The sequence below is a fragment of the Chiroxiphia lanceolata genome, chromosome 1 (assembly GCF_009829145.1).
Source record: "Chiroxiphia lanceolata isolate bChiLan1 chromosome 1, bChiLan1.pri, whole genome shotgun sequence".
In the NCBI taxonomy this organism is placed as follows: domain Eukaryota; kingdom Metazoa; phylum Chordata; class Aves; order Passeriformes; family Pipridae; genus Chiroxiphia; species Chiroxiphia lanceolata.
In genome coordinates this window covers 90,335,333-90,347,748 of record NC_045637.1, presented here as the reverse complement: position 1 = coordinate 90,347,748, position 12,416 = coordinate 90,335,333, and the positions used below count along the sequence as shown (strand labels likewise).

General features: G+C 46.4%; 1 protein-coding gene across 4 annotated transcripts in view; it reads right to left on the bottom strand.

Annotated features, from left to right (window-relative positions):
- The window catches only part of HIVEP1 (HIVEP zinc finger 1), a 137,303-nt gene extending 125,182 nt beyond the window's left edge, over positions 1-12,121 (bottom strand). The window contains exons 1-2 of one of the 4 annotated variants that reach the window (XM_032681382.1): positions 12,028-12,121; positions 7,608-7,754 (exon numbers count right to left, since the gene is read on the bottom strand). In XM_032681382.1, coding sequence (XP_032537273.1) covers positions 7,608-7,647 — 40 coding nt within the window. In that variant the 5' untranslated portion in view covers positions 7,648-7,754; positions 12,028-12,121. Of the gene's footprint in view, positions 1-7,607; positions 8,213-10,737; positions 10,783-11,414; positions 11,544-12,027 lie in introns of those variants that run through there. The other 3 variants (XM_032681401.1, XM_032681373.1, XM_032681392.1) reach the window with 3 other exon arrangements.
- Positions 12,122-12,416: the final 295 nt, after the last annotated feature.

Genomic DNA, 12,416 nt, shown 5'->3' with positions numbered 1-12,416 from the left:
GAAACAAGGTATTTTTAAATGGTAACAAAGTTCTTGGAAAGTTTATTGGGCTGGATATAAGACTGTGCAGTAACACTACCACAACTGCAAAGCCCAGTAGACTAATGCCTTCAGAGTTTGAAAATACCAGCAGGGGTGTCAACAGAGAAACTTGCACAGTTTTGAAGCCATAAAAAAGCCAGTTGAGAAAAACACGAGACCATAAGCCTTTGCCTTTTTTAAAGTAGACATTTAAGATGTAGCTGACCACAAATTTGCGAAAAGGCTCTGTTAACCAAGCTTCTCTGCCCTATCCAGGATTTTGCTATTTACATGTTAATTGCTAATGGTTACATATTAGTAGTGGCTGTTGGGTTTTTTGCTTGTTGCTTTGGTTTATTACACACAAACACTTGCACATGCACACAACCCCATTTGAACAGTTACCTTACATTCACACTTAGTAACCTAAAATCTATTCTGAGATGCCAGGATTTAAAAACAACAACAACAACAACAACAACAACAAAAAAAACTAAACAGAAAGCCATATTCTTCTAAATGCTCATAAGAAAGCTTGATTCTTACAAAATGTAATTGTTCCTGGCCTCGAAAGACTGGTCTTAGTTTCATCCCAAAGCCAACTGCCTGCTGTAATAGAAATGTTTGAAAGAACAACTGCTGAAATCTTACTTTTGTTTCTCTTGTCAGAACTACCATTTTTTCATGACCTTCCTAACACACTGGAGTTCATGCTTCAGCAAATGTCAAATTCTGTAGCATTTCTTACTCCATGCTCAATTAGCAATAAAGAAGATACAGGACATAAAGGTGAGGCAGAATTACAGACCTGCACTGTTTCCACTTCACTGTATTCTGAAAGAAATCTAACTGGCTTATACATAGCTTTCAAGCCCCAGTTCACAGCTGCTTTTTTGTTTCTGTAGGAATTCAATTTTTTGACATTACCCTTCACCATTTCTTTCCAGCTTGAGCCTGATCTAACTGCAATTATGACGATTTTATATTCCATAAAAAATACAATTTGTTGTTTCCTGTGATCAAAAGAACAGAACTAAGCTCCCTCCTCCATTCTTTTACTTTTATCAACATTCCTGCATGTATTTCTGTGCAATCTTGTTAGCTGGAATACCATTCTTATATCTCCTTCCTTCATGTTATTTTAAATCCCTCTGAAAGCCCGCATTTTCACCAGTCTGTATCCAGCAGATTCTCTTTGTATTATTTTTCTTTTCCTATTTGCAGAAATCTATAAATACATATTAAAAGCCGTCAGTGCCAGCTACAATCAAGTTTAGTTTTCTGGACATCTTTTTTAATTGCTTAAATCTCAGCCAAATTTTGCTCATTCTGCAGGGGCTTGCTCAGCAACAGCGTGAAACTCGGACACATGATGATGAACACACACTGATCAGAGTGATTCCTTTCTCCACGGCCCCATGCCAGGTCCATGCAGGGTACACCAGCATACTGCATGGCTCACATGGCAGAAGCTGCACTGCAGTTTGGAGGTCCCAACACATCAATGACTCATATGAGAAGGTTTGCGGTTCAACACGGTGGAATTTCTTGGGTTTTTTAGTTTGGTATTTTAAAAGCTAGGAAGTAAGCCTTAGGACTGTGAGGTGAAGCAGCAAGAAGTCAGAGGATGCCAAAAGTAAGGGTGTTTACACAAACTAAGCCAGTGCGCAAAATGGGCTGCGCTCACTGCTTGGCTCTGTTTACTACCAGTTTCTTCATCATCTTTTCCGTTATTTAGACACCAAGTGCCTGCTTCACAACACTAACAACTTGGTCTTCTGAGACATTAAAAGCTGATGTGGTACCGGTATCTCCAGTTTACAGCAGAAAACAGACACATAGAGAGATTAAGAGACAAAGAGAGATTAAAAAGTGTACCAAAAGTATTGGCTAATTTTGGATTACATCACCTAGACCTTGATTTTTTTTGTTTTAATGTACTTAGCACTTCTGGAGTATTTTGCACCAAACTGTTGCCATAGTGGACCAACTGCAGTTGCAAAAGCTCAGAACTTGTGCCCGAGTATCTCAATTCAGGCAAAGTGCAGCACTCACCATCAGTGGGTGGCTGCAAAAGTTTGGTATAACAGAACTGCTCAGTCTCACACAAGAAACTCGATGCTAGAGGCAGAAATTATATATGGTTGCCTCAAAGTAACAGTGTCCAATGTTATCCACCCTACTGTTCTTTCCCCTCTTGCAATCCACTCCCAACAGGCTTTTGTCCATCACCTATGGCTACTGACATAAGACCCCAACCATCCTGTGCAGTGAGTAGAACTAGACCATGATGAAAACACATGATCAAATTTTGGAACATGGCACAATGAGACAGAAACAACACAGGTGATGGGAAAAGGTAGCAAATTGCAGCTTTAAATCCAGCCTTTCTTACACTGCAGAGTACTTTAGACAGTTTTTCACATGTAAACATAGACATTATTCACATTACAATAAAATTTAAGGGCTGCAGACAAGATAATATACAATGTGCAAGATGTTGGACCATACACACCATAAGATACAGTCTAAAGATCTTACACTATAAACAAGTAAAACAAAAAAAGGCAAAAAAAGAAACACTATCCTTCTGCATCTCAAATGAGAAATACAAGACACACAGAAAGAGATTATTTCTGTGGTCTACAGGTTTATTCATTTCATTACAGGTGGATCTGCTGGTACTTCAGCTGGTGATACACCAACAGAGCCACGCATTCTCTCTCCCTTCATGAGGGAGGTTTGGGGTTCAAATTTTTAGAAGAAATTATATATAGAAGAAATTATACAACACAATCCGATATAAAGAAACAAGAACTGTTGCCAAATCAAGGGATATTTCTGTAGCAAACTCACTAAGTCAAATCTCTGACTTCTTATTCCATTTGTGTCTTGCACTTGCTCCAGAAACTTAAGCAACATCTTTACAGATGTCCACAGGTAAGCCACAGAGCACAAACTGCCAGTACTTCTGACATACCAATATTGCACCAGCAGCCCCTCAGGAACACCCTAAATTAGAGCACTATTTTTGTCTCAGAAACAGTACCAAGACCCAAAAGTCAAATGTTGTGCTTGTACATTTCTTCTGAATCAACAAGTACAAGTTACAGAAACAAGTCTTGAGAAAGCTCAACATTTTTATTAAGTCATTTGATGCAAATCATGAATTAAAGCACAGCACACGAATGGATTCCCAACTTTCATAGACTACATGACCAAACACTAATAAGAAATATCAACCTGTCAGCTTTCAGCATAGACAGACCTATTTCAGCACTGAAAGCACTTACAACTTTAAAACAACTCAAAGAGCCTCTGCCAGCTCCCACTTGAGATGCAGTAGATGCCTAGCTCTTCAGACATCGTAAGGCCCAGAACATACCCAGCTTTCCAGCAAATTTAGGCATGCTTTCCAGATTACTGCAGACTTATCAACCTATTCAGCAAAGTTACTCATATTACAGTTGCATTTCCTTATCAGATGCAAAGCGAAGATTGGGAGATGGCTCTTGAACATTATGGGCCTGTTTGTTCATTTGTTTCAAATAGAAATATTTGACTGAGAGGGAAAAACAGCAGCAACACATCTTCCTAAAAATAATAGAAAGCTTATCTAGAAAGAGACAAAATTCAAAATATTTCTGTTACAGTTTTGTATTAGTGAATCACAGCACTGTGCTAAGCAATGTACACATAATAAAAGTTCTCATTTTAAACTCTGCAACTGGGTACTTCTAAGTAAACAAAAACATGAGTTGTTTTTCCTTCTATATCCTCACAACCAGCTGACAACAAACCAAGCCCACTCGGCCCTGCTAAAAGCATGATTCTCTAATGTAACTGTACTTCTGGGAATACATTACAGATTCTAAGAAATGTTTTGTTACACACGTGTATCAATTGGTCATGTAAATACAGGGTGCAACCGCATGCAAAGTAGTCTTTTTGTTAGTTTCAGTGAGTTAAAACAGATAGAGTAAAATAAGAAAATGCGACCTCTGGGTGTCTAAGTAAGGCAGGTATTTTCCTCTTTGTTTTCTGAAGGAGGATGCTCTTGATTAACAATATGATATGTACCCTTAATATTTAAGAGACTAAGACAACATCAGGAGCACCTGCTTATGAACTCAGTTCCAGTCACACCACTGAAGGCAACCCATGCCAGGATTTTCCTAGGCATACCTTTGGCTTCCACCTTTAAAAATACTAAGCATTTTCCAGAAGTTGCATGCATCCAATCCATGTCCTTTCAAGACCAGTAAAACTGTAATTTCTCAAATTTTAGCCACTAATCCCTACTGCTGGAGATGACTGCAAACATTAAGCAAGTCAGTCAAGCCTGACACTGTGCACAACTTCTCTCACCAAAGCAGTCCACTGGTGATAGTAACATTTTTCACATTAAGGACTGATTTGCAGCGAGAAAGAGGGAAGTCTGATGTGACAAAACAACATAATGAAACAAGTGTAGCACAGCACACACCTTATTTGTACCCTCAGATTCAACATGCTCATGCAGATGCAGACGGGCACCAAAACCATGTCACTAACACATTCATGAAAACAAATGGTCAACTAATTAATTTTTTTTTATTTGCAAAATAATGCTTCCCATATACTGTCTTCTTGACAGAGATATTTTTTCTGGCTGTAAAATCAGGCTAGTATAGTGCTACATTGACTCATCTCTAAACAGACAGTCAAAGGCCACAAATAATAAATTTTATCTTCACTGATCCTAATACTTTAGGGCCACTGCTATTCTGCCAAAGGCTGTCAGCTCTCCCAGAAGCACACAAGACGAGCAAAAGCAAGCCATATCACAAAAAGAAGAGCCTTAAGGTTTCCTGCCAAAATCTTAAATTTAGCCTTCTATATTAAACAATGTTACTTTATTTTCCCCAGACAATTAGGTTGCTTATGGTAAACAGGGGCAACATTAAAACCTTCAAAACTTTGCTACACTGTAGCAAACCTCAAATTAACTAATGGGAGTGTGGGGGGGATCTTTATGGTGGTTTTTTTCCTGTGTGTTTTCTTGGCAGGAAGGGAGAGAGGGATTGCACTGGGGTTTTTTAAGAGAAAATATTTCAGGTTCTTGGACTTGGTTGTTTATTTTCCAGGCTGATTTGGACTGTGAGTGTAACCCAAGTAACTCATCTGATGCACAACAGGACAGAGAGTGTCAAGGGTTGTTCAACAGTGATCTCTTGAAAAAAGTTAAATATTGATGGGCTCTGGGCAAGTCTAGTTAAAGCTGTTGGCAATTTGATTGCTATGGGGCAACGAGAGGAGTTAGGACCAGAGAGGGAGAAGCCAGGTAAGTCCATAGAGTGTTCTTTGTACATAGTACAAAAGGTGACAATCAGGTTTGGAGAACTTAAAAATAGCTTGTATCTAAAACTACAAGTGACTTAATTTTACACCTTTGTCTTTCAAAAGTTATAGAACATATTTTTTCTCTTTGCCAAGTTTTTTGAACTTCACCTTTGATCACACACATTTATGCTTGTTGCAGATTTACTTATCATCAATTCTAATTACCATGGATTAAATCATGGTGTGTTAAACCAGAGATTTTTTTAAGTTTTAAAGGTTAATTAAGAGTATCAACTTAGGATATGTCTAACTTTGCAAACATCAAAATAAGCTGTCAGAAAACAGACCTGTGAAATCTTTCAGGCTCCCCAAGTTCCAGCAAAAACTCAGGGTTTAAGCAAATATTTTCTGCAATACCCTCAGGGACGGATAAATGACTAAAGAAAGTAAAATCCAGTTTTCCTAATTATCTAGACTGAAAATGGAAACTGTGTAACTAATGAGAAATAAACTGATTTTTCATATCACTTCACCTCTAATAACCCATGATAGTAGCAATATATGCTCACAAGGTGTTGAAGTTCCCACCAATCTGTGTCGTTTAGCTGTTCCAAGATAATTTCAAACTACGGGCTTGCTTTATACCTCTATTTCCCTTCTCAGCGTTTAACCCATTTTAATTCATTCAAGAACTCCATTAGTTGTGGAAAAAATAGGAACTGATGAAAACTGCTATTACAGGGGTTGATAAAAGCTAAATGATTGGAGAAATTACACAAGGAAAAAAAGGCAACTAAATTCTTATACAATTAAGAGTTTAATTAGATTATTTATTTTAAATGCATTTATTTAAGTGAAAAGAAAGCTTTACAATAGATTTAACTCCTATTAAGTTTCAAGCAATACAAGAGTAGATATCATTCAGAGTACTAAAATTAGATCACTCTCATATTTGATCAGAAAACATAAGCTCAGTTATGTCAGCAACTTGGTAACCACAATATTAAAAACTGAGCTCTAACTTATTGCTTCACATTCAGTAAGAGAGGGAAACGTGGAATTCCTCATTTGTCATAGAGGTTTATCCATCATACCAAAATGCTACTCAGCACTTCCTGAATAAAGACATTGCAAAAATGTCTTCCCCAGCAGAGATTGTTAGTGGTAGCAATGACAACAGTATGCAAACATAAGGTCTCAGATACAGCTGTAGGCACAAGCCCTTGAGAGACTCTCAGCTGTAAACTAACTGCAACACACATGAATGTTTGCTGGGTTTTGGCATAAAAAAGTTAAAACCGGAATCAAATGCTGTTCCTGCCCCTAAAGCTTTATATTGATGTTTGTGGTTTTGTAATGGCTTTTATTCTCTGAAGGGACGCTTCCATACTGCACTAGTAAAATTAATTTAGAAAAGCTGATGACAGCTACATGTGAGGGTGCAGGTGGAAGCATGTTCTCCTGAAAGCTGTGTGAAAGGGTGGGGATGGAAGAGTGTTCTCCCCCAAAATATGTCTGCTTGTTAATTGACTCGTATTTTTTCTCCTCATTTAATTCCTCTAGCGCCACTTCTACCAACATAGTAACAACCACAGGATCAGATTCCTCACATTCATCTGCCAGTCCTGGGTTTGGTTAAAGTGCACTGGGATTTTGTTCAAGGAAAACACCAGGACATGTAAGCTTGCCAGTTTATAGAGCAGGTTGCTTGCCTGCTTGCCCCTTTCCATAGCCAACAAGGTACCATTTAGCTGTGCAAAGGCAAGAGAGGAAGGACACCAAGCTCAAATCTAGCAATGCCCCAGGTAGCATGGGTGACAGGTAATATATAAATAGTGAGGAGTCATGCATGGGAGAAGATTTTGATCCCCTCAAAAGCAAGCCAAACTGACTATTATTAAGAAAAACAACTACCGGCTGTCAGATGTCATGTTGCTTCTATGTTACACCCATTTCCCACCTCCCCTATATTTCAACTGTAAATTCTCTGATAAGGAAACTGCTTCTTCCTTTGCATTTTCAAAGTTCTTGCTTGTTATTGCTGTAAGCTGGAGAATATCAAGAACGCTGTCAAGCACACGGACTGCAGGAATAAGAATATATTCCAGTTATTTCTCTCAAAATTAGAACAGTCTCACAGACTTGCTTGCAAACTGTTTTTGGATCAAAACCAACTTCTTAAATACATATTCCTTTAACCTCGTAATTGAAACTGCAACCAAGAATCCCCAAAAGCTTTTCTTTCTCAACTGAGAGCTACATACCTCTCAGATTTCTGGGATGTATCTGCTTTGTCCGAGGCATTTTCCTCTAATCTCATGCACAACTTTCTCCTCTCAGAAACGAAAAGTACAGCAAGCAGAGAGATGGCAGCTCCATAAACTTGTCAAAGGGCTCAGTTAATCCGTATGCTAAAAAAACAGAGAAAGAAAGTTATGAGATGTAGGCATCAGTAAGGAAAATAAAGATACCTATCTGATCCTTTTCATCCTCAAAACAGCTGTGGAAATTAGCAACGAGTATTTCTGTACCTATCATTTGCTAAGGAAACTCTCCTGTCTGACCATCCAGGAGCCACCCTGTCAGTGAAACTCCCGCCACCAGACAATTACACTGCTGGGATCGAAGCCCCTTCGCAGCAGGCAACTCCACTGTGCAGATGTGAGCCCACTTGACTCCCTACACACCCCATGCTCACACAGTCAGACAAAATTTCCTTATGGGCTCAACCCCAGGTTTCCCATAGCAGAGTCTCAGACCTCTGGTTCCTTTAATTTTTTCCTGGTGCAAGAACAGAATAACAGCCTGAGCTGGTGCCTCTGAGGAAGGATCCCGAAGGACCCCCTGGGCTTTTATACCCTCACAGTCTTACAAACATCATAGTCTGGGGTCTTCCAGCTGAGTCCTTGTCTCCTGTTGTGTCTCTGGTCATCTGGCCAGGGCCACAGATCCCTGTGCCCTTTGTTGTGCAAAGGGTCAGCACCAGTTCCCAGCCTCTTGCCCGGGGCTCCCGCCAGCCAGAGTTCAACCTGCAGCTTGCACTGCAGCTGCACACCCAGCTACCTGCACTGAATGTATTCCTCAACAGGTTTCATGGAGTGTTCCAGTATCTTAAGAAAACTACGTGAAGATGAAACTCCTCTTAGGATTACTCAGGAAGCATGAGAAAACTAAGACACTTTTCCACATTTGTCAGCTGTTTTCTAGCCAGAAAACATTTTCCAACAACCCTTGTCCCATGCAAATAAATCCAGAAAACGAAACAAAATTTGACATTAGGCTTTCAGATACAGATCTTCGTCTTGGGGTGGGGGGAGTGCAGAGGGGAGGGCAAGCACACAAAGTATCACCTTATTTGTAATATTAGCTACCTACAGAATCCTTACATGGAGCATGCAAGTCTCGAATAACTCCCCACGGGATATTTCTGCTGAAATATCAGTGTACAGGAGAGGATCACAGTCACTTTTAACCCACCTGCACTTTCTTGTGAACTGCTTACTGTTTAAGGAGCATTTTGTTTAGTTTCTTAAATCATATAGGATGTGAAATCTCCCACAGATCTATTGCAAACTACTTACACAAAAAAACTTTAAAAATGACTGGTGTAATTACACTCTTCTATCTAAACAAAATAAAAAATTAACCACTTTCCACTTCTTTTTATAGTAATACTACTTCATGTTAACAGATTATTTTTTTTAGCAAACACTAGGAAGAAATTTTTTAAAAACTAAAGGAACTTCAGAACGGCCCCTAATATGGGTAAATTGATTAAGGACAGCTACTCAAAGGAGGAATTATGTAGGACTTTTACCATTTGTTATAAGTATTAATTTAGGGGTGCCTTTTTTGTTTTGTTTTGGTTGCTTGTTTTTTTTAAGACAACCATGTTTTCGTAAAAATTGAATTTAAACCCAATTAAAATACACTACTTGCAACCACCCCTTCAGTCTACATACTGTTGAGAAATATAATCATTAATTTTTAATGTTTCTTTTGTCTGTTGCTGCATAAAAAGACCCAAACAGAAGAAAAAAAAATTACTGCAACTGACACAAAGGAAAGCTGGAAAATGTTATTCTGACTAAATGGTTCTTCACTAGGATATTATCACACGTTGAAGGAAAAACATGGAAAAATACGAAACAGAGCACACTGCCTGTCAAGTTGTTCACGGTTACTAATTTATCTGCAGGCATAACAGAAATATCTGGAAATAAAATAAAACCTTATGCTAACAGGTCCATTTTCCAGGTCTCAGACACAAACTGGAAATGGAGATAAGTGGTTGTATGGCTTGAAGCGACCAGCACCCCCTTGAACCCCAGTCACCCTTTCCTCTAGGTGAACTGGGAAAGTCCCAGGGGCTGGGCTGAGGTTTTTAAAGATTCTAATAAAAACCGTCACTTCTTTACAGAAGTTATTTGGACAGAGAGTTCGAAATCCCCCGGGGACTCCGTAAATCAGGAACCCTTCCCGACGCTTCCCTGCAGCACAAATGACATCTTCCTGACGCTTTAAGGCCACCACTGTCCACGTTCGCCAGCGGGACCCTCTCCTTCGGAAAAGAGATGGCCGTATGAGAGCCACGGCGGAAACACCGGGCAGGACCCACGCCAAAAGTCATTCCTTCTTTCGGTTGAACAAAAAAAAAAAAAAAAAGAAAAAAAAAGAAAAGGGAGAAACGGGCCTCTGCGATCGCACTGGTCACATCCCATCCCCCCACACACAAAATGGGGGAGCGGGGCGGGAGGCAGCGCGCCCCCGGGGCCCGGGGAGCCGCCGGTATGTGCGAGCGGGACTGCGAAGGGAAGGGGAAGGGAGGGAGGCAAAAAATCCATGAATGAATAAAGAGGGAGGAGCCTGGGAAAACCCCTCTGCAACGCCGCACCGAACAAAGCGCTGCACACATGCTGCGGGGGGGGTGGGAAAGGGGGGCAGAGGGACGGGGGGGGGCGGCCGCGGCCCGGCACCCGGTGGGGACGGCGGCGGGGCCGGGAGGAGCCGGGCCGGGGCTCCGCGCCTCCCAGCGCCCCCGAAACCCCGGCTGATGAGCCGGGGGGGACAGCGCACGGACAAACCCGCCTGGGGCACCCCCGGGGCAGCGCGGGCGAGCGCAGGCGGAGCGCGGAGTCCCCGCGCGTCCCGGAGGGGCCGCGGCGGAGCGGGGTGGGTTTGAGGGAGGAGGGGGGCGATCGGGGCCTGCGGTCCTCCCTGTACCCGCCTGCCCGCCCGTCCCCCCCCCGCGCCGCCGGCGGAGGACACATTGTGTTGTGGCTGCCGCAGCTCCACGCCGAGGGGGGTGGCGGGGGGGCGGCCGTCCCGCCCCGCGCCCCTGTCCCCGCAGCGCCCCCCGAGCCCCCTCCCGCCCCCCGCGGGCCCACTGCAAACCTGGCGGAGGGGCCGGCGCGGCGGCGGCGGCTGATGGCGGCGGCGGCAGCGGCGGGGAGCGCGGCGACCCCTGCGCGGCGGCGGCGGCGGCGGCGGGAGGGAGGGAGGGAGGAGGAAAGGAGAGAGGGAGGGGGAGCGGGGGGGCCGGGAGCCTCCTTCACTTGACAACCTCAAACACAAACATGACCCAGCGCCGCCGCCGCTGCCGCCGCGCCCGCACACACGCACACACAGAGCCGGGCACCGGCACCCACCCCTCCTCCGTGCACCGTCCCCCCTGGCCGGCCAAGGCACCGCCCCCCGGCACGGCCCCCCTCCGCAGCCCCCGGGCCCCCGGTCGCGCCCGCCCCCCGCGGCAGCAGACCCCTCCTCCGGGCGCCCCATCCCCCATGTCCCATCCGGGAGCCCCCACCGCAGCCCTGCCCCTCGGCCGCGGGGCGGTGGAAGGGGGGACACACAATGCGGGGGAACGCGGGGGGGGAAAGTGGGAGCCTCCCCTGGCAGGCGGGAGGGGCGGGGCGGGCCCGGCGGGGGACGGAGGGAGGGAGGACGGGCTCGGCGCATCCGCCGGGGTCCCCTCGGGGAGAGCCGCGCTCCCCGCCGGGCCCGCCCCGCCCCTCCCCCCGGCGCCCCGGTCACCGCCGGGGGGAGCGCGGGGGGGGCGGGGGGTGTTTTACCTTCCCTCACTTTCTATTGCAGGAAGCGGGGCCGGAGCAGTGACGTCACCGGGTCTCCCGGTCCCGCCCCCTCCCCGGGTCGGGGGAGGGGTCACCGAGGGGGTTTCCTCGCGGCCCGGTGGGGGAGGCACGGCCGGCGCGCCGGGGGGGCAGCTGCCCCGCCGCTTCCTCCTCCACCTCCTCCTTTTTCTTCTTCTTCTTCTTCTCCTCCTCCTCACCGGCGGGACCCTCGGCTCGCCGCCGCCCCAAAGCCCTGCTGCTGCCCCGAGGGCGGGGGGGCCCCTTCTCCGCCGCGGCCCCCAGGGGTCTCCTCAAGGGGGGGTCCCGTCCCCGGCACGGCACGAGGCAGCCGCCGCTCGGGGCGCTGCGCCGGGTGCGCGTCGCGCTCCCCCCTGGCACGGCCCGGCCCCCGGGGCAGCGGCACGGCCGGGCGCGCACACACACACACACGCACACACACACACACACACACACGGACGGACACGCAGCGAGCCGCCGCTGACGCGGAGATCCCGGAGGTTGCTCCCCGCCCGCCCGCCTGGACGGGCTTCCCCGCGCCCCCGCCCGCCCGCCCGGCCCGCCGCGCCCCGGCGCCGCCGCCGGGCACACTCACCGCCGCACCGCGCATCCCGCCGCGGCTACAACTTTCCATCCCGGCCGGCAGCCGGCGGCGGCAGCAAGCCCCTCCGCCGCTGGAAGTGGGCGGGGGAGGAAATACGAGAAGGAGGCGCGTCGTGCTCTCCGCCGCGGCGCCCCTTTTTTGGCCCGGGACGCGGTTTTTGCCCGGTGGGGCTGTGCCGCCGCGGTTGGTTTCTTCCATCAGCTGTGGGGGGGTGTGTGCGTACAGCCCACATGTGAGTGCGCTCTGTGCGGAGTCACCCTGTCCGGCCAAGGGCTGCCCCCCCTTCCTCCTCTGCCGCGGGGCAGGGAGCGCCCAGCCTTCTCCCAGAAGGCGAGGGGGCCCGGGCCGGGCTTTTGTTACTGAAAAGGGGGCTTTGGCTT